General features: G+C 36.5%; 2 protein-coding genes across 2 annotated transcripts in view; both read right to left on the bottom strand.

Moving 5' to 3' along the window:
- Positions 1-3,492, bottom strand: part of LOC114467586 (CD83 antigen) — a 3,927-nt gene extending 435 nt beyond the window's left edge. Inside the window, exons 1-4 of the mRNA XM_028453994.1 lie at positions 3,401-3,492; positions 3,188-3,319; positions 1,820-2,024; positions 712-869 (exon numbers count right to left, since the gene is read on the bottom strand). Coding sequence (XP_028309795.1) covers positions 712-869; positions 1,820-2,024; positions 3,188-3,319; positions 3,401-3,478 — 573 coding nt within the window. The 5' untranslated portion in view covers positions 3,479-3,492. The remainder of the gene's footprint in view (positions 1-711; positions 870-1,819; positions 2,025-3,187; positions 3,320-3,400) is intronic.
- Positions 3,493-17,804: 14,312 nt separating this feature from the next.
- Positions 17,805-20,896, bottom strand: tcf15 (transcription factor 15). Its single transcript, XM_028453445.1, has 2 exons — positions 19,915-20,896; positions 17,805-18,774 (listed from the first exon to the last, which is right to left on the bottom strand). Exons 1-2 carry the CDS (start codon positions 20,392-20,394, stop codon positions 18,712-18,714), a joined length of 543 nt encoding a protein of 180 aa, XP_028309246.1. The 5' UTR covers positions 20,395-20,896; the 3' UTR covers positions 17,805-18,711.
- Positions 20,897-24,967: the final 4,071 nt, after the last annotated feature.

Below are 24,967 nucleotides of genomic sequence, written 5' to 3'. Positions count from 1 at the left end.
GAGCATTTTGCTCAGAAACGCTGTTTCCTCTCACAGAACATTTTACAGTTATAGATTCACAGTTTGCAACATGAACTCATTTTAGATCAGAGGTCAAAAAAAGTTTGAACCACCATTTATAAATAGTAGATAAAATATGTGAGGAAACCACAACATCCAAGCAATAAGTGACAGATGTAAGTCATTGAAAGAGCTTCAGTTCAAAACTCATTTTGTGACCAATTCTTATTAAATTTGTGAAATGGGATTTTTAAAACCCCAGAAATTGGTTAAAAGTTGCAAATTAGAGAAAAAAAAAACGGTTAAAAAAAAAGGGTTTAGCGTGTCAATATTAGAACAAGTAGTTTAAACTGGTAAATAATGGGAATAACAAATGGTGAATGTGGTTGAATTGGCAGAAAAAATTATAATGAATTATGGTGAAAAGAGGTTAAAAGTGACAATAATGGTCAACATATGTGACATTAGGTGTAAAAGTGGTAGAAAGGGTTTATAAGTGATGAAAAAATGTGCAGAAAATGCATTGAAATGTGACGTAGAAGTGTTAGAAATGGGAGAAATGTAACAAAAATACATTAAAAGGAGTAAAAATATAACAAGAAAAAGTGATGAAAATAGATTAAAATATGGTGAGTTTGGTGGAGTTGCAGAAAAATTGTGAAAATAAGCAAAAATGGGCTGAAATATAAAATATTCTTAGAGAGGTGTTACCCAGATGCAGGTGAGGGAGAGGATGATCTTTCCTCCAGCTACACACACAGAGATGAAGATGCTCCACACGAGGGGAAGGTCCTTGACCTGGTCCTGGTCCTCACTGGGGGGGGTGGTGGGGGTGGAGTTCAACAGAGCCTGGTCACTGGTGGCACAGCCTGATGAGATGAGACAGAAGAGATCCCCATTAGTGTGTGTGTGTGTGTGTGTGTGTGTGTGTGTGTGTAAGTGAGAGTTAACCACTCTTTGTGGGTTTCCTGTTTTGTAATAATCTCAGACTCAACGACATAAAAACAATATCATGAGAATTCCAACATTTTCATTTATTCAGACAATTTTTTTTTTTAGAAAATTTACTTCATCAGGGGAGTGGCCACCCTGAGGGGAGGGGACTCTCAAGTTGGCCACGCCCCGAAATAACTCATAATAGCGATCAGCAGATGCCAGAGTTGGCAGTCAAAACATATCAGGTAAATTTAAAAGTAAATTTCCTGAAAAAATTGTCTGAATAAATGAAACTATAACATATTACAGAAAGAAACACTTCTAATGAACATATTTTTTTAATCAGACAGATATAAATAAATTGACTATTCTTACAACTAGAGGTGGACGATATGAACCAAAACTTATATCTCAATATTTTCTCTCAATATGACGATAAAGATAATTCATGGTTAAACAGCTGCACGTATGTTCCACTTTTGGCCTTTTCTCCTCTAAGGGACAGCACGTGTGAGTGAGTTCTGTAGTGTGGCTTGTGATGAAGTTCTGGTTTAGGACACACTCAGCACTGACTCCTAAAATGTGTAATTTTCAATATCGCTAAAATAGAAAACTTCTTACATCATCATACATTATTATTTAATTCAGTTTGGTATAGTGTAATCCTAATAATTATAATAATTACCTCATTTTAAAAAGGCTCCTATTCGTTATTTATTGATTTATTTATTATATACCTATTTATCTATAAAGAAATTACTTTATTTAATTACATCTCCATACATCTGTCAATTTCTTTTAAATTATTTTATTACATTTCTTCACTCAAACTCTGTTTATTTTGATTATGACGACATCATTGAGGGCGGAGCCTGACCCTGACCTTTGACCTTGAGTAGCACGCTGTTCTTCACGTTCTGTCCTCCGGCGGCGGCTTTGACTAGACACTCGTACGTGCCCGAGTCGTCAGGCGTCACCGCGCTCAGCAGTAGATGGTACTCGTCTCCAAGCTCCGCCCCCCTCTGGTTGTAGCGTTGAATTCCACTTTTACTTTTCCTGATGATGCTTTGATTCGTCTCTCCATCGATCTGTGGGAACGTCATCTTTAGCTGCAGGCTAACGCTAATTGCAGCCACTAAGAGGGTCGTACACACAAAGATTATTCATAAATCCACATATATTACATATTTCTGATTTTGTGAGGATGTTAAGTCGCACTAATCCGAAACCTTTAAAGCTGAAGAATGAAACTATTTTACTATTCCTCGTTCACGTCATAGAGCTTATAATTTGGTACTTCTGGTGAATTTGCATTTTAGCTAAATATATAATTTCACCCTTGATATTTAGATTTAACATTTCCATTTAGGTTAAACATTTAGATTTATATTTAAAATTAACATTTAGGTTTAACATTTATACTTAAATGTAACATTTAGATTTAGATTTAATATTTTACAATTAGATTTAGATTTACCATTTAAGTTTACCATTTAGATTTACCATTTTGATTTACCATTTAGATTTAACATTTAGATTTATATTTAACATTTAGATTTATATTTAACATTTAGATTTATATTTAACATTTAGATTTAATATTTAGATTTAATATTTAACACTTAGATTTACAGTTAACATTTAGATTTAGGTTTAACATTTAGATTTAGGTCAGATTTAGCATTTATATTTATACTTTAAAATGTATATTTAAATGTAACATTTAGATTTAACATCTATATTTAAATTTAATATTTAACATTTAAACTTAGATTTAATATTTAACATTTAAACTTGAGATTTAGATTAAACACTTAGATTTAACAATTAAATATACCATTTACATTGATATTTAACACATTTAACATTTAGATATAACATTTAGCATTTAGATTTACATTTCAAAATGTTTATTTAAATGTAACACTTAGATTTAGATTTAACATTTAGATTTACATTTAAAAATGTATATTTAAATGTAACATTTAGATTTAGATTTACCATTTGGATTTAACAATGACTTTATATTTGGACGAGAAAGGTAATATTAAAATTTCACAAATATTGCTGTAAATCTGATCAAAACTAACGTAAAAAATTCACATACATTTTTAAAACGTGGTTCGTTAAACATAATCTATGTATTTACTACAAAAATAAGTGGTTCTAGTTTTCATGCTTTACGTTCATCGAGGAAGTTCTCGCGCTCCTTTATTTTGAAGAGACTTAATTTGAAGGTGAATAGGCTGACCTTGACCCAGTTGACTGAGAACACCTCCATGGAGCTGATGGTTCCTGAACAGGGCAGAGACACGTTCTGGTTACATTCAGATGACACGTTTCTGTCACTCTGAGCTCCTCCAAAGTTCATCAACACCAACATCTGAAGAACATCAGAGAACAGCAATCAATCACAGTCCTGTTAATCAATAAGAAAAGTGATCGATTAATGAAAGTAACTCACCATCATCATCATAATAATCATAATCATCATCCACCTCATGTTCAGGTGAATCTTCTGCTTCTGCCAAACTCTCCTCATACTTCTGCTTTCACTCTCACAGTTTCACTGTTTCCTGATTATTATTGAAGGACGTGTGATGTTTGTCGCCCCCTCGTGGATCAGCAGCTCAGTGCACAGGTCACATGTTAATGATCAAAATCATAATAAACATGCTTTTATTTTGTTAAATGTGTGAGTGAAGCTGATCTGAGGTTTATTCCATAAAACAGGTTTTGTTCAAACTCTGAGTATGTTCAGGCTGAAATGATGAAACTCTGAGTATCTCATTCCTAAAGTGAGGTTTGTTCTTCTCTGAGTATGTTACCATGGCAACATTGTTCATGAACTAAACCTGGTCACTGACAGGTTTTATCAAAGAAACCCTGGGTTTCTACCTGGCTCCGCCCACCTGAACACTTTAATAAACTTTAACACTTTTCTCTGAAACACATTAGTGACATCACACACCACAGACGTGTTCACATCATTACTAATGTTGTGTTGCTTTATGTTTATTTATTTTTTTATCAAACAGTAGTTTTCTTTCTAACATTGTAGATGTAGATCATTAAGTGAAAAACACTGAGAGGTTGATCTACATTAAAACATCTACTGACGTCTGTAGTAAAGTTCACTGAATACAAACCTGTAGATAATATAAAGGAGGAGATGATCATTTAAATTAATACACTTTTAAGGCTCGATTGTTGTTTTATATTGTTATACAGTTAAATCTGTAGATCATGTACTTTTGAAGTTATGATGGTGTAGTGAAGTGTGACGCTGCTCTTGAAAGCGATGGGTCGCGGGTTCGCGTCCCACTTCAGTGTTATTTTTATGACATTTTTTAGGACGTATAGATGACTCTGGCGACAATATTACATTAAAAATCAATATAAATGATTAGATATGAAGCAGCATTTACTGTGTTTATATCCAGTGTAACAGGAGGACTCTCTATGCAGACATCCTATGCTGCTGACACGTCTCCTCAGACACATTTTATTCATATTATTCACCACTCGTCACGTCACTGAAGCAATAAAGTGATGAAGTGATCATAAAGTGTGACTAATTACAGGTGATTTAAGCCACTATAGTCACTGAAGACTGAACACACCTTTAGAACAGGATCATATTCATCAAACAACGGCTTATTTCACCATCAGGGTGAATAAATCACTATCTTCCATTTGGTTGTCATGGCAGTTTGAGTAATCTTTGATCCATTGATGATGGCTTTTTGTCGCGCACGTGCACGTCAGTAACCCAAGGTTTACATACTCAGGGTTGATTAACCCACTTCATACCAGCTTTAATGGAATCAGATACCCAGAGTTTCCCATCGCTGGGTATGTTGACCCAGAGTTTATGGATAAACTCAGAGTTTGTTAACCTGCCTTTATGGAGTACACCTCTGAAGGTGAACAGATGGAAACACTGGGACCAGTAACAGCTCACATATGGTCCTGTATTGGGCCACAGACGGCTGTTTGAAACCATATTCATTCTGTTTTCATCTGATTGAAATGTATTCTATTGTTTGTTTGTTGGACTGACTTTCATTTAATTTAATAGTTTTTTACATTTTTTATTCTTATTATTATTCCTCAGTTCGTTTGTTTGTTTTCTTTTTCATTTGTTTGTTTATTTTGTGTTTTCTTGTTTGTTTGTTTGTTTCTTTCTTTTTTGGTTAAATTTTTCTTCATTGCTTGTTTTTTTGTTTGTTTGTTTGATTTCTTTTTTTTCAATTTTGTTTTGTTTGTTGCACTACTTTTACTTTTATGTGGACACAATTTTTAAACACTACATATGATATAGTTTTGTATCATTATTATTAATAATAATAATAATAACAATAATAATAATAATATACACAAATAATAAACACAAAATGATTAAAAATTCCAGAAAATGACTCAATAAACCAACAAAATGATTGAAAAATACACAAAATGAATGAATAAACATGTACAAGAAAACGAAAAAAAAAAAAACCTAACAAAAATAAACTGTGTGTGTGTGTGTGTGTGTGTGTGTGTGTGTGCGTGTGTGTGTGTGTGTGTGTGTGTGTGTATGTGTGTGTGTGTGTGTGTGTGTGTGTGCGTGTGTGTGTGTGTGTGTGTGTGTGTGTCATTCACAGGAGGTGTCACATCAATCACACACCCACACACACTCTTACATGTGCGTCTCATCCTGTTGTTTTGATGCAGGGAACTCCCCATTGTCTCCACTTCACTGTAATATTATTATTACTCTGAGGCGTCGCTCCTGTTGACAAAGGAGCTCCATTAAGGCTTATTAATAGCAGACGTTCATTAAACAATGCCTCATTCACCAGCTACTGGCACGCCACACACTCATGTCACACCATCAATCCTTCAAAGATCTCACAGTTAAACTCAGGGCTTTTCAACATGCGGCTCCCGAGCAGCACGTGGCTCATTGGCTCCTCTGCTGAGGCTCCATCACTGACTCACAGACATAATGAACGTTCACTGATGATCCTCAGCTCGACAAGAGCAGAAGATCGTCATCAAAAACACACGTAAGCCATTAGTTCAGGGTTCTTCAACCTTGGGGTCGTGACCCCATGTGTGGTCGCCTGAAATGTCCCGTAGTTGGTGAAAAAAATAATAAAATTAGGTAAAACCGGAACAAAAATCTTTTTTAAACATTTTTGATTCATTATCATTTTTTAAACACACAATAAATATCAAATAACTGAATCCTGTACTTTAACTTTCTCAAATATAAATCTGGTTAAAATAAAATATCTGAGGTGAAACACTTTGATACGGAAGCAGATTAGGGCCAATTTTGATGGAGAAAATTAATTTGACCAAATCAAGTGTTGAGGATAAAGTTGATATCAAATGGGGTCACAGCCCGAAAAAGGTTTGGAACCTCTGCATTAGAACCAATGTTTCACTACAACATTAGTGAAGCTTGTTGCGTTTGTCTCATAATGTAAGAACACTGTAAAATATTATACAAATAACCCACATAAGCTACGTCACAAATGTGATGTTTTGACCAAAACCGGATAAATATTGATATTTTATTACCAATAACGATCTAAAGTTAGAACTTATAAAACCTCCATTAAAAAAGCTTTTTAAAAAAGCACAAGATGAATTCCTGGAGAGCCGCTGTGCTGCATGTCTAAAGGTGTCTCCCTCAATCTAATGTCATTAAATGCCAGATGCCTACAAGAAATTAACAATATTTTTAAAACAATTTGAGCCCAATTTCTCTTATTTTTACCCTTTTTCTACAACTCCATCAAACTCAACATATTTTAATCTATTTTCATCACTTTTTCTTGCCATATTTTTGCTCTTTTTAATGTATTTTTGCTACATTTCTCACATTTCTGACACTTCTACATCACATTTTAATGACTTTTTTACACATTTTTTCCACTTTCCAGACATGTTCATCACTTATAAACACTTTCTACCACTTTTACACCTAATGTCACATATGTTGACCCATTATTGTCACTTTTAACTTCTTTTCACCATATTTCATGATTATTTTTTGCCAATTTAACCACATTTACCATTTCTCATGCCAATTCTTTGCCAGTTTAAACTAATTGTCCCAATATTGAGACTTTTAATAAACTCCCTGTCATTTCTCTGTCACATTTCAAAGCCTTTTCTACACATTTTTTTTTACTTCCAACACTTATAAACCTATTATTGTCACTTTTAACCTTTTTCACGTGTTTTTTTTTTTTTTTTTTTTTTGCCCGTTTAACCACATTCATGATTTTTAATGCCCATATTTTGCTAGTTTAAACTAATTTTCCCTTCATTTTTTAATTCCATTACCCACAATTTGAACATTTAAACCAATTTCTGTGGTTTTTAAAATCCCATTTCACCATTTTTGGTCACTTTGAACCATTTTATTAGTAATTAAAACCAGGATTTCCATCTTTAATATGACTATAATAATAATAATAAACGTTCCTGGATAACAGTGGATATTATTCAGATGAATAAATAAATGTGGTTATCACAGATTCATAGAACAATGGACCATCATTTTACTGACTTTATGGATGGACCCCAAAAATCTCTCCTTTATTCCCCCTTATAGATGGTCCTGTCTCCACATGACTGTTCTTCAATGTTCATGTCTGTGTTCAACCACACAGATCAGTAATGGAGCCTCAACAGAGGAGCCAAAGAGACGCGTGTTGCTCATGATATTTTAAAATTTAGATTTAGATTTAACATTTAGATTTAGATTTAACATTTAGATTTAGATTTAACATTTAGATTTAGACTCAACATTTAAATTTAGATTTAGATTAAACATTCAGATATAGATTTTATTTAACGTTTAGATTAGATTTCAATTTATCCTTTAGATTTATATTTTAAAATGTATATTTAAATGTAACATTTAGAATTAACAGCTATATTCAAATTTAATATTTAATATTTAGATTGAGATTTAATAATTTACCATTTAGATTTAACATTTAGATTGATATTTCAAAATGTATATTTAAATGTAACATTTAAATTTAGATTCAACATTTAGCATTTAGATTTAAATTTTTAAATGTACATCTATATTTAGGTTTAATATTTAACATTTAGATTTAGATTTAACATTGACATTATAAAATTAAAATTACAAAAAGACTCCATAAACACATAAACAAAATGACTCCATAAACACACAAAATGACAAAAAAGATACACAAAATAACTGTAAACACCCAAACGTGCAGAAAGATATTATAAGAGGTTGCAGACCCTGGTGCAGAAAGTGTTTCTGTCTCTAACTCTACGTGTTTCACAGGGCGTTACAGCCACAGTCGGTCCCTGAGCTTGTTAGCACACCCAGCTGCTGCTCCAGGCCTCCATCATGTTTCTGTCAGCGAGGTTGTTCACCTCACACTCTCCGGCCTCTGATTGAGGAAATCCTCTGTTTGCTGCAGTGAAACATCCCAATGGTTCCTCCGCCCCTCCCTCAGGTCCTTCTGCTCTCACACTTTCCCATGAAGACTGTACATGTTTACAGAGTCTTTGACAGATATACGACGCTTTGATGGAGCAGGAGGGCTCCCAGGGTCACCATTAAAACCATAAATAAACTCATTCACACATAAAAAGGTTCATTATGACACAGATATTTAAACAGACACAAACACAAAATCACTCAAACATTTATTTATAAATTTACTTTGTGTTCAGGGTCATTTTTCAAAGGCTCTACAGTTACACAATAACACAGACACTGTTTGATATTTATGGCTAATTTATGTAAGTGCCCATTGTAAAGTTGAGCAGGTCAAAATAATAACATTTAGCAAAAAAAAAAACACGTTTAAAAAATATATGTGAATTTTTTTTGTTACTTTTGACCAGATTCACAGCAATATTTTTTCTCTTGTAAAAATATAATAATAAAATTTAAGTTAAATAAAAATGTTAAATCTAAATATAAATAAAAATGTTAAATCTAAATCTAAATAAAAATGTTAAATCTAAATCTAAATCTCAAATATTAAATGTAAATGCTATGGGTGAAACTAAGTATTTAGCTAATGTGCAAATTCACCAGAAGAACATTTAAGATTTGCATTTAACATTTAGATTTTACATTTAACGTTTAAATTTAACATTTAGCATTTAGATTTAACATTTAGATTTAGATTAACATTTAGCATTTAGATTTAACATGTATGTTTAAATGTAATATTTTGATTTAACATTTAGATTTAACATTGATATATTTTGACAAGAAAAAATATCACAAATATTGTTCTAAATCTGGTCAAAAGTAATATAAAAGTAAGTGTAAAAAGTTGCTGTTTATTTTAGCATGTGCAATTTTACAATTGGCGCCCCATAAATTTACCATCCATAAATTTATCAGTCTGTCCTCCCTCATGTTTCCACTCAGGTGTTCCTCATAGACTAAGTACCATTTAGAAAAGGCTTCAGTAAAGAAACGTCTCCTGCTTCTTCTCACTCTTACTCAACTCATCAATTCCACAACAAAATAACGTTCGTTCTCCCCAAAGGAAGGAGAACATGTAAACTCCACACAGGCACAGGAGCTTTGAGACTGTGACACTGCAGATTAACAGGCTGTGTTTTAATCATGTGATTATATTTACTGATCATTATCAAACATTCTAAGAACCGTGTGTGTGTGTGTGTGTGTGTGTCTAAGGAACACAAAAAAGGATGGAGAGCAGAGATGGGCAACTAAGTAAACCCACAAAATGGTAAAATGGTAAATGGACATGATTTATATAGAGCTTTATCACCACTGAAACAGTCTCAAAGCTTTACATATCAGCTCATTCACCCAATCACTCTCACATTCACACACCAGTGGGACAGGACTGACATGCAAGGCGCTAGTCGACCACTGGGAGCAACTTAGGGTTCAGTGTCTTGCCCAAGGACACTTCGACACATAGTCAGGTACTGGGATCGAACCCCCAACCTCTCGATCAGACGACGACCCTCTACCACCTGAGCCACGGTCGCCCACGACGGTTAACACCATAAACACACTAAATGATAGGAATATACACAAATTGACAGCAAATATGCAACACAACTCCATAAACACACAAAAGAACAACGATATTATATTAAAAACTAAGCTAGACCTGTATTTGAAAGATGAATACATGTTTGGCGATTTCAAAAAAATGGAAAATATGACAACCTGATTTGTTGACAAGTTATATGTGAAAGTGTATTTCTTGTGAAGTCATGAACTTTGACCCATTGATGTTGCTAGTGGGAGGTTATACAGGTTAAATTAAATAAAAAACTAATTTAAATAAGATGTTTAAAAATGTAAGCCAGAGCTGGAACTAAATATAAACCATACATTTCTTGCAATCTAACAAATGTTGCTCTTTTAGAAGGTGAAACAAAAGAATAACTGGAATCTGAATTAATGTGTAACAAAATAACAAAATAATAAGTATGAAGTCACACCCTCCAGTGTATAATAATATTAGGCAAATGCTTCATTTTATTAAAAAGGACTAACGTCACTTCTGACAGGAATATTTTATTAATAATTGTGATACCCAATAAATATCTTTAAATGTCTAAGTCATTATTTTGATTAAATTTGACAATTAAATTGAAGGTTGACTGTATATAGTATAGTTGACTACTATTAGAAAAGAAAAGGCAAATGGGATACAAAATTTGTGGAAAAAAATGTAATATCATAAAACTGGTTAAAAATACACATTTCTGAATTGTGTGAAAAACATCTCATTGTGTGTATTTTGTAACTAAATTGACAGTAATAATGCAGGAAAAACAGAAAATTGACCTTAAATATGACCTTGTACAAAGGTCAAGGTCACACATTGACCAGAAATGATGTTCAATGGTACCAGTGTGAGCACTGTAGCTCAATGATAGGGACGTCTTTGACCCCGACTGATGACATCGTTGACATTGTCCCTATGAGATGACATTAATAATCGAGGAGAAGTTCCACAACAAAGGAGTTGCAGAAGAAAAATAATAAGAACTCAATTTTTTTTGATTATTCCAAACTCCGCCCCTCTATACAAGGGCCTAGTTAGGTTTTGTATTTTTTACCTCTTCTTCTTACCCATTGGTCCATATTTCTCATCTAAGAAACAGAGCTCCGCCCTGCTGCTGGCTGCAGTTCCTGTCCCGCCCCCATGTTATATGTGATTGTCTTTTCATGTTTCTTAGTCGGGATGGAACTGAAACTGAATTTCCCCTCTGGGATTAATAAAGTATAATCAGTTAATCAATGAGAACAATGTAATTGTTTTCAATTGCCAAATTCAAATAGTTGCAGAAAAACATTCTTTGTTTCTTGAAGGATTCTGACGACCCCCTCCCAGTGTACCCCAAGGTATAGAACCCCTAGTGTAACCTATATGTCTATATCTGTACAATAAATAAATATAAAACACAGTTTATTAGAACTATGAGGAGAGAGTAAACAATCAGTTTAATGTTGATATCCTTGGTTTTCCTGCTGTGGGTTCAGATCCAGGATGTGCTGATTGAGCAGCTCCAGCACCTCCTCACAGCTGCCTTCACGTCTCTCAGACGCCCACAGGAACTTCCTGCTTGTTTCTCTCTGAAAAGAGGCTGGATTTATGTTGAATTTATGGATTAACGGCACACACAGACCCTCTGAGTCACTGCGTCACCAGGAACAGAAGGGAAGGTGTTTGTGAATGCAGGAATTTAACACACACACACACACACACACACACACACACACACACACACACACACACACACACACACACACACACACACACACACACACACACACACACACACACACACACACACACAGATCAACATTAAACAGACCTGAACAACATAATGTACAATAAATATACTTTTTAAAATGATATTTTCTCATTTGTTTGAAATTCTTTATCAAAGTTAAAAAGAGAAACAAACCCAACCTTAGGGTCAAGAGACACTGGGGGGGGGGGGGGTGTTCCAGATAACTTTAAGGAACTAAGAATATATTTTCAACATTTTTTGCTTATTTTTATCATTTTTCTGCAACTACACAAACGTTGCCATATTTTAACCTATTTTCATCACTTTTTCTTTCCATATTTTTGCTCCTTTTAATGTATTTTTGATACATTTCTCCCATTTTTGACACTTCTACGTCACATTTTAATGACTTTTCTGTACATTTTTCCCACTTTCAGACATGTTCAACACTTATAAACCATTTCCACCACTTTTACACATAATGTCACATATGTTGAACCATTAATGTCATTCTTAACCTTTTTTAACCATATTTCATGTTGAATTTGGCCAAATTAACCACATTCATCATTTGTCATGACCATTATTTGCCAGTTTAAAATAATTGTCCCAATATTGACACTTTGAACCATTTTTACCACTTTTTCTGTCTGTTTTTGGTCACGAATTTGCAACTTTTAACCAAATTCTGTGGTTTTTAAAATCCCATTTCAATGTCTGGTCACTTTTGACCCATTTTACCTCTGATTAAAACATATTTCTACTGATAAGGTAATAATATAATAACCTGTGCTGTCAGTGGTAAAGGAAGCAGGTTAGAGGAAGACGTCGATGCTGGTTCTGACCTTGTTCATGTGACACAGAGTCAAACAGAAAGAATGTTTGAGCTGCTCCGTTGGCACCAACGATGAGACATTTTCTCCCGTTTGATCGCGTTAATGTCTTTGTTTTGTTTCTGCGTCTCAGGCTGAAATGATTCCTGTCTTTGTGAGGGTTGGAGCAGCTGAGCACGGGTTCAATTGTTCATTAAAGGAAGTCAGTGATTCCCACCTCTGGCTCTGAGCCTCAGCACTGATTGTCCAAGGCTCAGGATTACGTTCTAATCTCATATTGTTCCCTGGTTTCCTCAGTTGAACCTTCTTCTTCTTCTTCTTCTTCTTCTTCTTCTTCTTCTTCTTCTTCTTCTTCTTCTTCTTCTTCTTCTTCTTCTTCTTCTTCTTCTTCTTCTTCTTCTTCTTCTTCTTCTTCTTCTTCTTCTTCTTCTTCTTCTTCTTCTTCTTCTGTGAGCAACACATTATAGAGCACATGTGGCATTGTAACCTGTGGTTAGCAGTATTTAGCCTATAGTTAGCCTGTTGTTAGCATGTAGTTAGCAGAGGCCTTTAGCTGTAGGTGAAGCTACATGCTTCACTTTAGCATTTAGCATCTCCACGTACTGATGGATTTTACCTTCATTAATTACATTTTGTAGGAAACAATATTCACAAATGTTTTGTAAAATAAACCATGAGATACTTTTTAGTCCTTTGTGTGTTTGTCTCCACAATGTTATGGACTGACTCTGAGGAGTTATACTGACTCTGAGGAGTGTTTCTTTGTGAAATGTAATCCATTGAGTTATTATTTCATATTCTGCATGTTTTTCCCATCAGAGACTTTTAAAAACAACGATCTGTCTGTGTGTTTATATCTATGAGCTGAATCAAAATGTAAAAAGTCATAAATTGTTGTAAAAATGATTGTTCTTGGTGTGGGCTGTGATCCAGACCAGTTTAAATTATGATGAATAATGCGTATCAATACGTTTAATAGAAGCAGACGCTCCTCAAACGTCTCCTGTGGGATGTGTGTGTGTTTGATTCTTGTTTCCATGACACACTGAATAGTTGTTGGTCTCTGTGGAGGCACACACACACACACACACACACGCACGCACACACGCACACGCACACGCGCACACACACACACACACCTTAGATCTGAACCAGGCAGCTGTCAGAGGAAGCTGAGTCAGGAGGATGTATCATGTATGAAAAGTGAGCGTGGAGGTTGTTAAAGGTGTTTGCTGGGGGTCTGCTGGGGGTCTGCTGGGGGTCTGCTGGGGGTCTGCTGGGGGTCTGCGTGTGTCAGGATGAGTCGGGTCCGTCTCCGGGCTCTGGGACCAGGGGCCTCTCCAACGGCTCCCTGAGGTTCCCTCAGCAGGAAGACGTCACGTATTCAGAAGAAGGAAAACATGGAGCGGTCGACCTCTTTGGGTCAGAGCCACTGAACCAGGCTATGACATCACGCACACGCACGTAGTTGATTGTCCACAGGTGAAGGTTCCAGTTTCTTCCTCTTCCTTCACAGGAAGTATTTAAAGTCCATGGATGAGTGGAATATCTCCAACCTCAGGTTTCTGAACTTTGGAGAGAAACGTCCCTCACCTCCTGATCTACCTCTGGATGGACTTCATACTTCTGTCAATCTAATGTTTAGAAGAAAAACGTGAAATAAAGAGTTTTAGCTAAACTAAAACTACCATTAATGTTCACGTTATTCTGATGAGTTTATAAATAACTCACCTGGACGAGAACGACTATTCAGTCACTCATTCATTGTTTATTGGTGATGGTGAGATAAATTGATGATTATATTGATGATGACAGATAGTAGAACCTCAGATCCAGGAGGAATAATGTGATTTTCGTCCTGGTCGTGGAACCATAGACCAGGTCTAGACCCTCAGCAGGTCTTTGAGGGTTCATAGGACTTTGTCCAACTGTGAAGCTGCCGGGATGAGAATTAGAACCTCCAGATCTGAGTCCATGATTCTCAACCAAAAATAGGTGGAGTGCCTTCTCTGGGATGAGATCCAAGTGGAGAAGTTCAAGTGCCTCAGGGTCTGGTTCACGAGGGAGGGAAGGTGGACAGGTGGATTGGTGCAGAGTCTGCATTGATCTGTCATGATGAAGGAGCTGTGCCAAAAGGTAAAGGTCTGGAATAATCTGTGGATCTTGGTTCCTACCCTCACCTATAATCATGAGATTTTGGTCATGACCCAAAGAACAAGATCTCAGGTACAAAGGTTTGAAATGAGTTTCCTCTGTAGGGTGGCAGGGCTCTCCATATGGTGAGAAGCTCAATCATCCAGGAGGGCACGACCCTCCAGAAAGAGACCCAGGAGGGACTACTCAGCTTATTAAGTCCACAAGTACCGCGTCATGTTTTCTCTGAGAGAAGTGGTCATGTGACCAGGTACAACACGTCCTATGATGTGTAATTGTGTAAACATCTACAGCATTTGAGTGTTTTTTTTTAGAAATTCAGGTGTTTATATTACCAATTTTTATTGGAGAGTGGTCGGAACGCACACACACCATCATTAGAACCATGGAGAACATGCAGGACAGCAGCTCTTCAGGACTCTAACACTAACTCAGATGCTCCTATGAAACCATTTTTCCTCATAAATGTAAATACACACAAACAGGGGTGGACCCTGCAACATCCTGGTGGGTTGTCGACCAAATTTGGCCCTTTGCAGTCTGCAATGTTTTTTTTTACAAGCGAGTGGAGGCAGACATTCTAACAGGTGACCAAAAATGGTCCGAAAGTGGCAAAAACGTGGCAAGAAAAGATTGAATTACTAAAATGAGCCAAAAGTACACGAGAGTAGACATGGACAAATAAAGAGAAACCAGGTGATGTGTAATGGCAAAAGGTAGCTTTAATGGGCAAAATGTGGCAAACAATAGTGAAAACGGGCAAAAATGTGGAACAAAAAGAGGAAAAATGAAGGAAAAAAGGGAAAGAAGTGATATTTACAGGAAAAAAGTTATGAAAAGTTGTCAAAAAAAATTTAAAGAAAGGACAAACATTGGATAAAAGTGTGAAAAAGAACTTGCAAAAAAGGACAAAAAATATGGAAAAAAATTATATTTATTGGAAAACGGAAGCTAAAGTCTGAAAAAAGTGTCAGAACTTTTTGAAAAGGGTAAAAAAAATTGGACAATGGAAGTTGTAAAATGGCCAAAGGAAATCAGTAAAAAATGACAAGCAACTGAAGAAAGACATGGTAACAGGTGGCCACAAATGGTAAGAAAAGAGTGAAAAGTTGACTGGAGAGGGTAAAAAATAGACAAATAAAGAGAAACCAGGTGGTTTGTAATGGCAAAAGGTAGCTTTAATGGGCAAAATGTGACAATAGTGAAAAAGGGCAAAAATGTGGAACAAAAAGAGGCAAAATGAAGGAAAAAAGGAAACAAGAGGTATTTATTGGACAAAAGTTGGATTATTTGGATAAAAAGCCAAAACATTTTTTTAAAGGACAAACATTGAATAAAAGGACTTTTAAACTTTTAAAAAGAACTTGCAAAAATGGACAAAAAATAGGTAAAACTAAATATTTATTGGCATTTATTCTGTAGGTGTTTAAAAGTAGTAACATTTAGGAGAAAGTTCTTTTCTCTAAAACGCAGTACGCAGCTCTCCTGCTGAGTGACAGATCACAGTCAGAGGAGGAAGTGAATCAAAGATCTCCTCCTGATGGAAACGCCTTCACAGACCAAACACAAATCACAGCCTGGCCTGGCCTCACTGACACCAGTTAAAATAGATGATCCAGAAACAGGAAGGATGTGAACATCTAGTGGGAGCGCAGCAACCATTCCCACGTGGGTGATCATCACGCTGCACGTTTTCTGGGCCCCGTTGGAGACGTTTGGTAAAAACAAAGCTGCACACGGTCGTGTTTTAACAGTTTCAAACACTTGCTCCACCTGCACGTCAAAGATATTAATGTCTCTGAGTCACAGAGAGGTTTCTCTGCTTCTGATTTCACTGAACACATCCGAACACGACCACTTTCCACTGGAGGAGGAGGAAGTGTTGACTCATCAGATTAGCTTCAGAGGGGGAGAAACGACTGTTTCTCAGATTTGGCTCAACATTACAAACATGTCAACTTTAGCCTTAGACAGTGGTTAATGTACATTTATAAACAGAATCCATATAAATGTTTTAAAAAGTCTGATTTAGTTCTTCTAATATTGTAAATCTAACAAAACCACAAACATACATTTCTTTGATCTTGTAAACAGTGCTGGGCTAGCTACTTGGAAAATGTAGCGTGCTAAGCTACAAGCTATGCTATAGGTTTTGAACTGACGTCAATGATACCACGTGGGTTTGTTTATGCTTCCATCCTGATCGGCCACTAAAAACATTATAGTTCATTAAATTGGTGAATTTGAAATGATTCATTTTTCTCTGACATTTTTACTTTCTCCGGCCGAATTTGATGCTCTCGAGGGCCAGATTTGGCCCCCGGGCCTTGAGTTTGACACATGAGCATTAAAAGTAGCAGAAAAAAAGCAAGTTTGGTGTAGTTGCAGAAAAAGTGTAAAAATGAGCAAAAATGGTTCCAAATTCATCTGAAAATATTTTTAGTTTTGTGAAGGCATCTGGAGACCCCCTCCCAGTTTCTTGTGACCAAAATACAACAAAAAAACACCATCTTCAACCAAAATTAAAGATATTTTTTTAATTTCTAAGATTCTAATTGGGGTCATTATTGGCCCCACTCAGAAGGCAAGGCACATTTATTGTATAGCGCATTTCATACTCAAGGCAACTCAATGTGCTTTACATGATAAAACATTCAATTGTTTAAAATCAATAAGAACATTTAAAATCATCAGTAAAATCAATTAAAATCATCATGACAACATGACTAAAAATCTCTCAATCATATACAGTAGAGAAAAAAAGTTCCTTTAACTTTGATTTAAAAATGTTCACATGTGATGCTGACTTCAGCTCTGCTGCAGTTTGTTCCACTTCTTTGCAGCATAACAACTAAAAGCAGCATCACCATGGTTACTGTGAGCTCTGGGCTCCACTATCTGACCTGTGTCCATAGATCTCAGAGACCTGCTGGGTTCATACCTGACTAACATCTCACTGATGTATTCTGGACCAAACCCATTCACACATTTATAACCAGCAGCAGAACTTTACAGTCTCCTCTGAGGCTGACTGGGAGCCAGTGTAAAGACTTTAAAACTGGACTAATGTGTTCTGACCTCTTTGTTCTGGTTCAGACATGAGCTGCAGCGTTCTGAACCAGCTGTAGATATTTGATGAAGACCATTACAATAGTCCAGTCTGCTGGAGATAAAAGCATGGACCAGAAGAGTGTAGTAGGTATTGGTAGGTTACGCATCAAAGGGTTAATAAAGAAACCTCCAACATTTACATTAAATCTGCATCATTACACTTGAATAAAGTTTCACATCAGAGCTCCGTGGTCGATGACCTTTGCCCTTTCACCCCGTCCGCCTGTCCACTCAGAGCACAGCAGTGATTTATCCCTCTGACATACCAACAGCTGTGTAGGGGGGGGGGGGGGGGCTCAGGAACAGAACCAGAGCCACTGTTTACCGTGACTAATCCATACCAGACTTCAAAAAAAATGCACGTCGTAGGATTTGGGTAAAAGTAGTAAAAGTACACCACTCAATTACACAGAAACAGCCCAACCTGTGGCGTAGCTGCACGAGAAACAATGGAAATAAAAGGTTTTATTTGTTTAAATGAACCGCCAAAATAAAACTAGTAAATATTCAGCATTTTTGTAAGGGTTCTAGATTTTTCCCCCTGCATTTTAGAGACAATTTTATCACAAAAAAGGCAAAAGAGAAAATGTTATTTTGATAAAATAGACTTTATTTAAAGCTTCTCCAATAAAAAAAAAAATAAAAAAAACTCATAAGTTTCCAACAAATGCCCTGCATCCTTGAAAGGCTTATGTCCAAAAACATCCCAGTCAGTAAAGTATAAATAGTCCCGTCTTTTAATCCAGCATGAGTTCATGTTCACGTGGCTATGTGTGTGTGCACGTGTACGTGCACGCTTCCACCAGCCTGGAGCTTCCCTGAGAAAGACTGATGAGGATTGTTTAGGTTATTGATCAATGATTGTCCACGTCTCCAACAGTCGTCAGCGTCTCATCCTCAGAGGACCCAATGCTCGCATTTTCAAACAGTCTTTAGTGTCTTTGATCTGAAACAGAGGAATAGAGTATATACTGTGTGTGTATATATATATATGTGTGGAAAGACTCAGGATGGATTCAACATTTCAATCACTTAGAATTAATGTAATATAGTTGTCATCTGTTTGAGGAGCATGAAACCTAGTATTCACATATTTTAATGCACACATTAGTGCAGAGGTATACAACCTTTTTTGGGTCGTGACCCCATTTTTAATCACAAATTTCTGGCGACCCCAGAGACATTTTTCTCTACAATTTGTTTATGATCATGTTAGTGCATAAAATGACAAGATACTCCAGCTCAGATATATATTTTTATCAGAGTATAATAAATAATTAAAAAAAAATATATGTATTTGAATAGGTTTTTTTTTTTTTAATCAATTACTAGATATTTCAGGCGACCCCATATGGGCTCGCTACCCCAAGTTTGAAAAACACTGCATTAGTGCTAAATGGATTCTGTATTCCACTAATTAATTTAGTGAGTAAAATAAATTTAGTTTAATCAATTAATGTTTCCTGTAAAGGATCTTTGAGTTTTATTTGAGAAGCGCTGATTTTATATTATTAATAAAAACTTATATCCCTGTTAGCTGTGCGTTTGTGTGACAATGGATTGTACTTTAGCACTTTATTACTAATTAATTTTTATCACCCAAAGATAAAACTGTAAGAAATAATGTAAGATAAATCACTTTCATCTCATGGAGGAGTCTTGGTGACGCTCGAAACGCGTGCGTAATTGCGCTTTTACGCACTTGCTTTCATGAAAAAAAATAAAATTCAGACCTGCATTTTAATGACTTAATGATTTAACTGAGTGAATGTGATCAACGCTGACGGATTTAATCTGAGATTTGAATGATTACATTGAGTTTGCAGCATTTATGTCGTTCCAACTCTGTGCGTAAAAAGTGATTCAACGCGCACGCTTTAACACTGACAGCAGATAAAAGCAAACCAAAATGAATAGTTTAACTAATTAAATGAGTGAAATCACTTAAGTAAAATGTGAGAAGTAAATGGACAACCAAACTTTTAGCGTAAATGGACTTTTACGCACATTGTTAGTGCTTTTACGCACACAGTATCCAGCCAACTGAAGCTTCCCATGAAGGATGACGTAAACAGTATTTATTTACCCCTTTTCTCTGGTTGCTCAGACAGAAGGTGCAGATGCTCCTGGGCTGCTTCCCTCCACCCTCTCCGTGCGCGTGACCCGCTCCGAGGCACGGCTGTCCCTCCGCGGTCCCCTCCCCGCTCAGGAGAACGTTGGCCAGGTGTGAGATGTAGCTGGACGCCAGACGCAGCGTCTCTATCTTGGAGAGCTTTCTGTCGATGGGTTCCGTGGGGATGAGAGTCCGTAACGCAGTGAAGGCGGAGTTCACGCTCTGTGTGCGTCCGCGCTCCCGGGCGTTGGCCGCGCTCCGCTGCTTTACCACCACCGGGGAGTCTCCGTCCAGCAGCTGGCGGGAAATGCGCATCCGTTTGTCGGTGGAGCCGCAGAAGCTCCGCTCCGAGCTGCCGTCGCTCTCGCTGCGGTTCTCGTCGTCCTCGGAGGTCGCGGTGAAGTCCGCGTAGATCAGGTGGGCGGGCACGGGCCGCAGCATGGCGAACGCCATCCCAGTGTTCCCAGTCCGAGCTGCAGAGCCACTAACAGCCTCCCTACATCTCAGCTGAATCCACTCAGCTCTGACTGACCCAGATGTGCTGAATGAGGCTGGAAAGCACGTGTGTCTGGGTCTGATATGATGATGATGATGGTGGGAGGAGCCAAAGCACAAAAAAACACACTAGACACTGATACACTGGGGCTGGAATAAAAACCTGTGCCCGTATTCACAAAGTATCCTGAGGCTAAAAGTAGCTTTTAGTGACGTCACTCATAGAAAAATCTTTCAAGAATTCCTCGCATTTTAAGATTTTTCTGAGAATTTTTCCTTGTTAGGATAAAAGTAATTCACAAAGCATCTTAGGCCCTAAAAGAGCTCCTAATGGATTAGTGAGGAGGAGTTTAAGAAGCTTAAAAGTGTCTTAAACAGAGAGACATTCTCTGTATGTTTAACGACAGTGATTTAATAAGACGCTACGTCTCATATTTATTATTAGTAATATTATTATGATAGTGTTTCTGGTTTGTTTTAGTTTTTCACACCATTCACCAAGTTGTATTGTTTTAAACTCTGGCAATAAAACTATTCTGTTGTGACTTTTCTCACACAGCGTAACGTAATAACAGCCTGTGATTTGTTCGCTCCTTTCTCTGTGGGCTGTAAACTCCGCCCTCGCTTTGATTGCAGCAGGAAACAGCGATTCACACACACAGGAGAGAACGATGCATTGATTATCAGGGTCAGTAATCACAGTAATCACTGACAGCTGTGTCTGCTCCACCATTAATATCAAATACATGAAGAGGTCAAATGACCAAAGTGGACAATTACTGTAACAACAATAAGTAAATAAATAGAATAATGTGAATGTGGTTCAAACATTTTAAGATGTGTACAAATGAATTTCATTTTGCTGAAATAAATACATTTCATGATTCCACATTTCTTAATGCAGTCCAGGTATGAACCGTTGATTCATTACTAGGAGCACGGAGCGCTTTTATTTCTTTTGTCTAACAACCAATCACAGCTCTTAACAGACGACATCATAGTAGCAACAGAACCACACCTCCTCACTAAGATAAAACATTCTGTTACCTCCTTCCTCAGAGTTGCTCTCAGAAACTTCCTGAGACCTAAGGACCTAAAGATTCTTAGAGCAAAGAGTTGCTCCTCGTGGCCAAATTCTAAGAAAATTCTTACAATCGTGATGTTTCTTAGAATTTGCCTAAAAGTGAAGAGTAGATCCTAGTAAAGATAAAAGGTTCCTAAAGAATCTTAAGAGAGCTCCTAAGGAGAGAGGACTTTTAAGCGACTTAGGAGTTTCCTAAGCAGACGACAAAATGACAGACGGAAGAGGCAGGAGAGATGTTCTCCTAACACTGGATGACAGTGAATGAAAGAAACGCTACAGATTGAATTGTGGTTGATCTCATTAGAGATGCACTTACTTCTCCAACGTCACAAATCAAAACCACCAGAAATAAAAGTCATCACAATACTGAGGTATCTGGCAACAGAGGAAATGCACCAACGCAGCAGTGATGACTTGGATCTGTCACGACCCTAAATAAATACAACTATCACTATTAGATACTGGGAAAGTTTTCACATGCTTTGTAGGATCATTTTAAAGTATAGCTTATTATTCATTTAACAGATATTTTATTTTATGAAATATTATTTACAATTACAGTCTTCATCAGATTAGATTCTATGATGAAGTTTATTGATTAGTGGGTCCATCCTTTGCCCATTATCACTAAAAGTATATTTTTTTATCTAGCTTTTAGGATGAGCCAATCACAGCTTTTGAAATGATGACTCATACCTAGCAACGGGATTAACCACACCTCCTCACTAAGAGTTTCTGTCCATTCTTTGCTCAGAGTTCTCTGAGAATGTTCTGGAATCACTTTTAAGCTCAGATTCTAGCTAGGAATGTTTAGGTTAAGTTAGGACCTCTCTGAGACTCTGAGAACGTTAACGTGGATTTTTAGGGTCCTAAATAATAATGTATGCTTGTCACAAAATCCCACAGCACACCGGGACTAGTAGAAGTACATGAATAAAGTCAATATTACAAAATTATTATGTTACATTTTTCTATGTTTCTTTGCAACTTTACATAGAAATGTATATTCTCATAATTATGACTTTACTGACTCGTTAATTATGAGTTGCCATAGGGATTTAAAAAAATGTAGAGGCAGAAATGGGCTTCTATATATAGAATTATTGTAATGCTAATAATAATAATTTAAAAATGTATTATTCCAATGCTTCGTTATTGATCTTCTAGCTCTGTAGTAAAACAGTTTTTTGTTGATTACTTTAGTCATGGTATAAACTGTGATTTCACGCACAGAACTGAACAAACGGATAAATGAACGTTGTGCTTTCTCCCTGGTTCAGAGACATGTTTATTGTTGTACCACCTGCTGATGTTTTCCCTCCTTTTTTGTCCTTTGAAGTACGAACAGAACCTGAAGCTCCTCCTCTAAGCTCCACCTGAACACACACACACACACACACAGAGTGCACGTGTGTCGTAAAGAGTGAAGCCATCAGTAGAACTTTAAGGTCCAACGACAGAAAGAAGCAAACAGAAGCTTCCAACAGGTCAGAATGGGTGTGAAAGCTGAGGTTGGGCTCCCTCTGAGGATCACAGGTCAGACAGCAGGAGAAAGTTAAGTGTGAGTAAATAAACAACGAACAGATGATCCAGGACGGCAGAGATTTATGTGATTTATGTGTTGCTGCTGCCCCGAGTTCACACAAACAAAGTGGTGGCAAATGGATGATTTAGGCCCTCCTAAAGACGTGTGTGTGTGTGTCTGACTGTTGATGCAGCTGAGACACACACACACACACACACACACACACACACACTCAGTCAGAAAGGAGCAGAATCTATTGATCAGTGGAGATTGAACTGGTTTTAAACTAACAACGACCTCCAATAACATCACTGCACATCACAGTGATGCTAAATTAGGGCTGGGCAATATGGACCTAAACACATATCTCAATATTTTTTTAAATAGCGATATACAATATAAATCTTTATATATTTAATTCAAATAAAGTCTGACCAGAAAGACAATTCTGGGTAAAATGTACAGATGAAAAATGCCACATAGACACATTTATTAACAAACAGTTGCACAATATGTGCCACTTTAGTCTTTTTCTCCTCTAAGGGACAGCACGTGTGAGTGAGTGGTGTAGTGTGGCTTGTTTAGACTGTGATTTACATGTTCTGAGAAGTAGAGAAAGCAGTGACTCCTATAATGAGTATTTGAAGACAAAATGAGCTATAAAATGCATAAATATATACTGTACATCAATATGTATTGTAGTTTCTCAATATATCCTTATGCTAAAGAACCAATCACGTCTTTGTTTTACCTTCAGGTCATATTTAGAATATAAATCTAAATTCTTTGTAATGTATCATCACAAAATGTAACATAATCTGTAATAGTCGGAGCAGACGATCACAGTGTGCGTCTCCACCCTGATCAACAGGTGACTTTTAGTACCTCCCCCGGCTCCTCCTTCATTGGACACAGAGCCCCCTACGCCATCTCATTGGGTCGCATTAATCACACAACTACAGTGTAACACATCTCATTTACCACAGCGTTACACAACCTAGCACAACATGACATAACAAATGGTATCATAACCCAACATAACACAATGTAACGTAACATAATGTGAAACAATAAACTGTAACTTAACGCCTAACACAACATAGCATAAGATAACTTAGCATAAAATGACATAGCATGACACAACAATGTTTAACGGAGCATAATTTTTAGCATAATGTACTGTTAAATAGCATTTTATAACAACGCAATGTACCACAACATAATGTAAAATAAGTAAAGGTAAATAAATTAGACCATATAAAAGAAGCATAGCATAGCATAGCATAGCATAGCATAGCAGAGCATAGCATAGCATAGCATAGCATAGCATAGCATAGCATAGCATAGCATAGCATAGCATAGCATAATGTAGCTTAAAAATTATTCTTTAATAATATGTTAAGCTTTCATTTATTCAGACATTTTTTTTAGGAAATGTACTTTGATCTCCTGTCATGTTTCAATTGTCAACTATCAGTCTTCCTCAGAGGCATCTGCTGATCGCTTTTTCTTCTGAAAAAAAGTTCTGAATAAATGAAATTATAACATATTATTAAAAAAGAAGACAAAATGAACTTGCTGGAATTATTACGCAGAATTCCAGGAAGCATTGAAGCGATCAGCAGACGCCTCTGAAGAAGACTGGCAGTTGACAGGCAAAACATGTCAGGAGATCAAAGTAAATTGTCTGAAGAAATGAAACCTTAACATATAATGTAGCATAACACAACACAACACAACACAACACAACATAACATAACATAACATAACATAACATAACATAACATAACATAACATAACATAACATAACATAACATAACATAACATAACATAACATAACATAACATAACATAATAGTTTCCACCTCTGATTGATAAATGTGGTGAAATGATTGTTTTCTTTTTTCTTTTGGCTGAACAAAC

This window comes from Gouania willdenowi, chromosome 7 (genome assembly GCF_900634775.1).
Source record: "Gouania willdenowi chromosome 7, fGouWil2.1, whole genome shotgun sequence".
Taxonomy (NCBI): domain Eukaryota; kingdom Metazoa; phylum Chordata; class Actinopteri; order Blenniiformes; family Gobiesocidae; genus Gouania; species Gouania willdenowi.
Note: the sequence above shows the minus strand (reverse complement) of the source record. Positions and strands in the feature narration are given on the sequence as shown.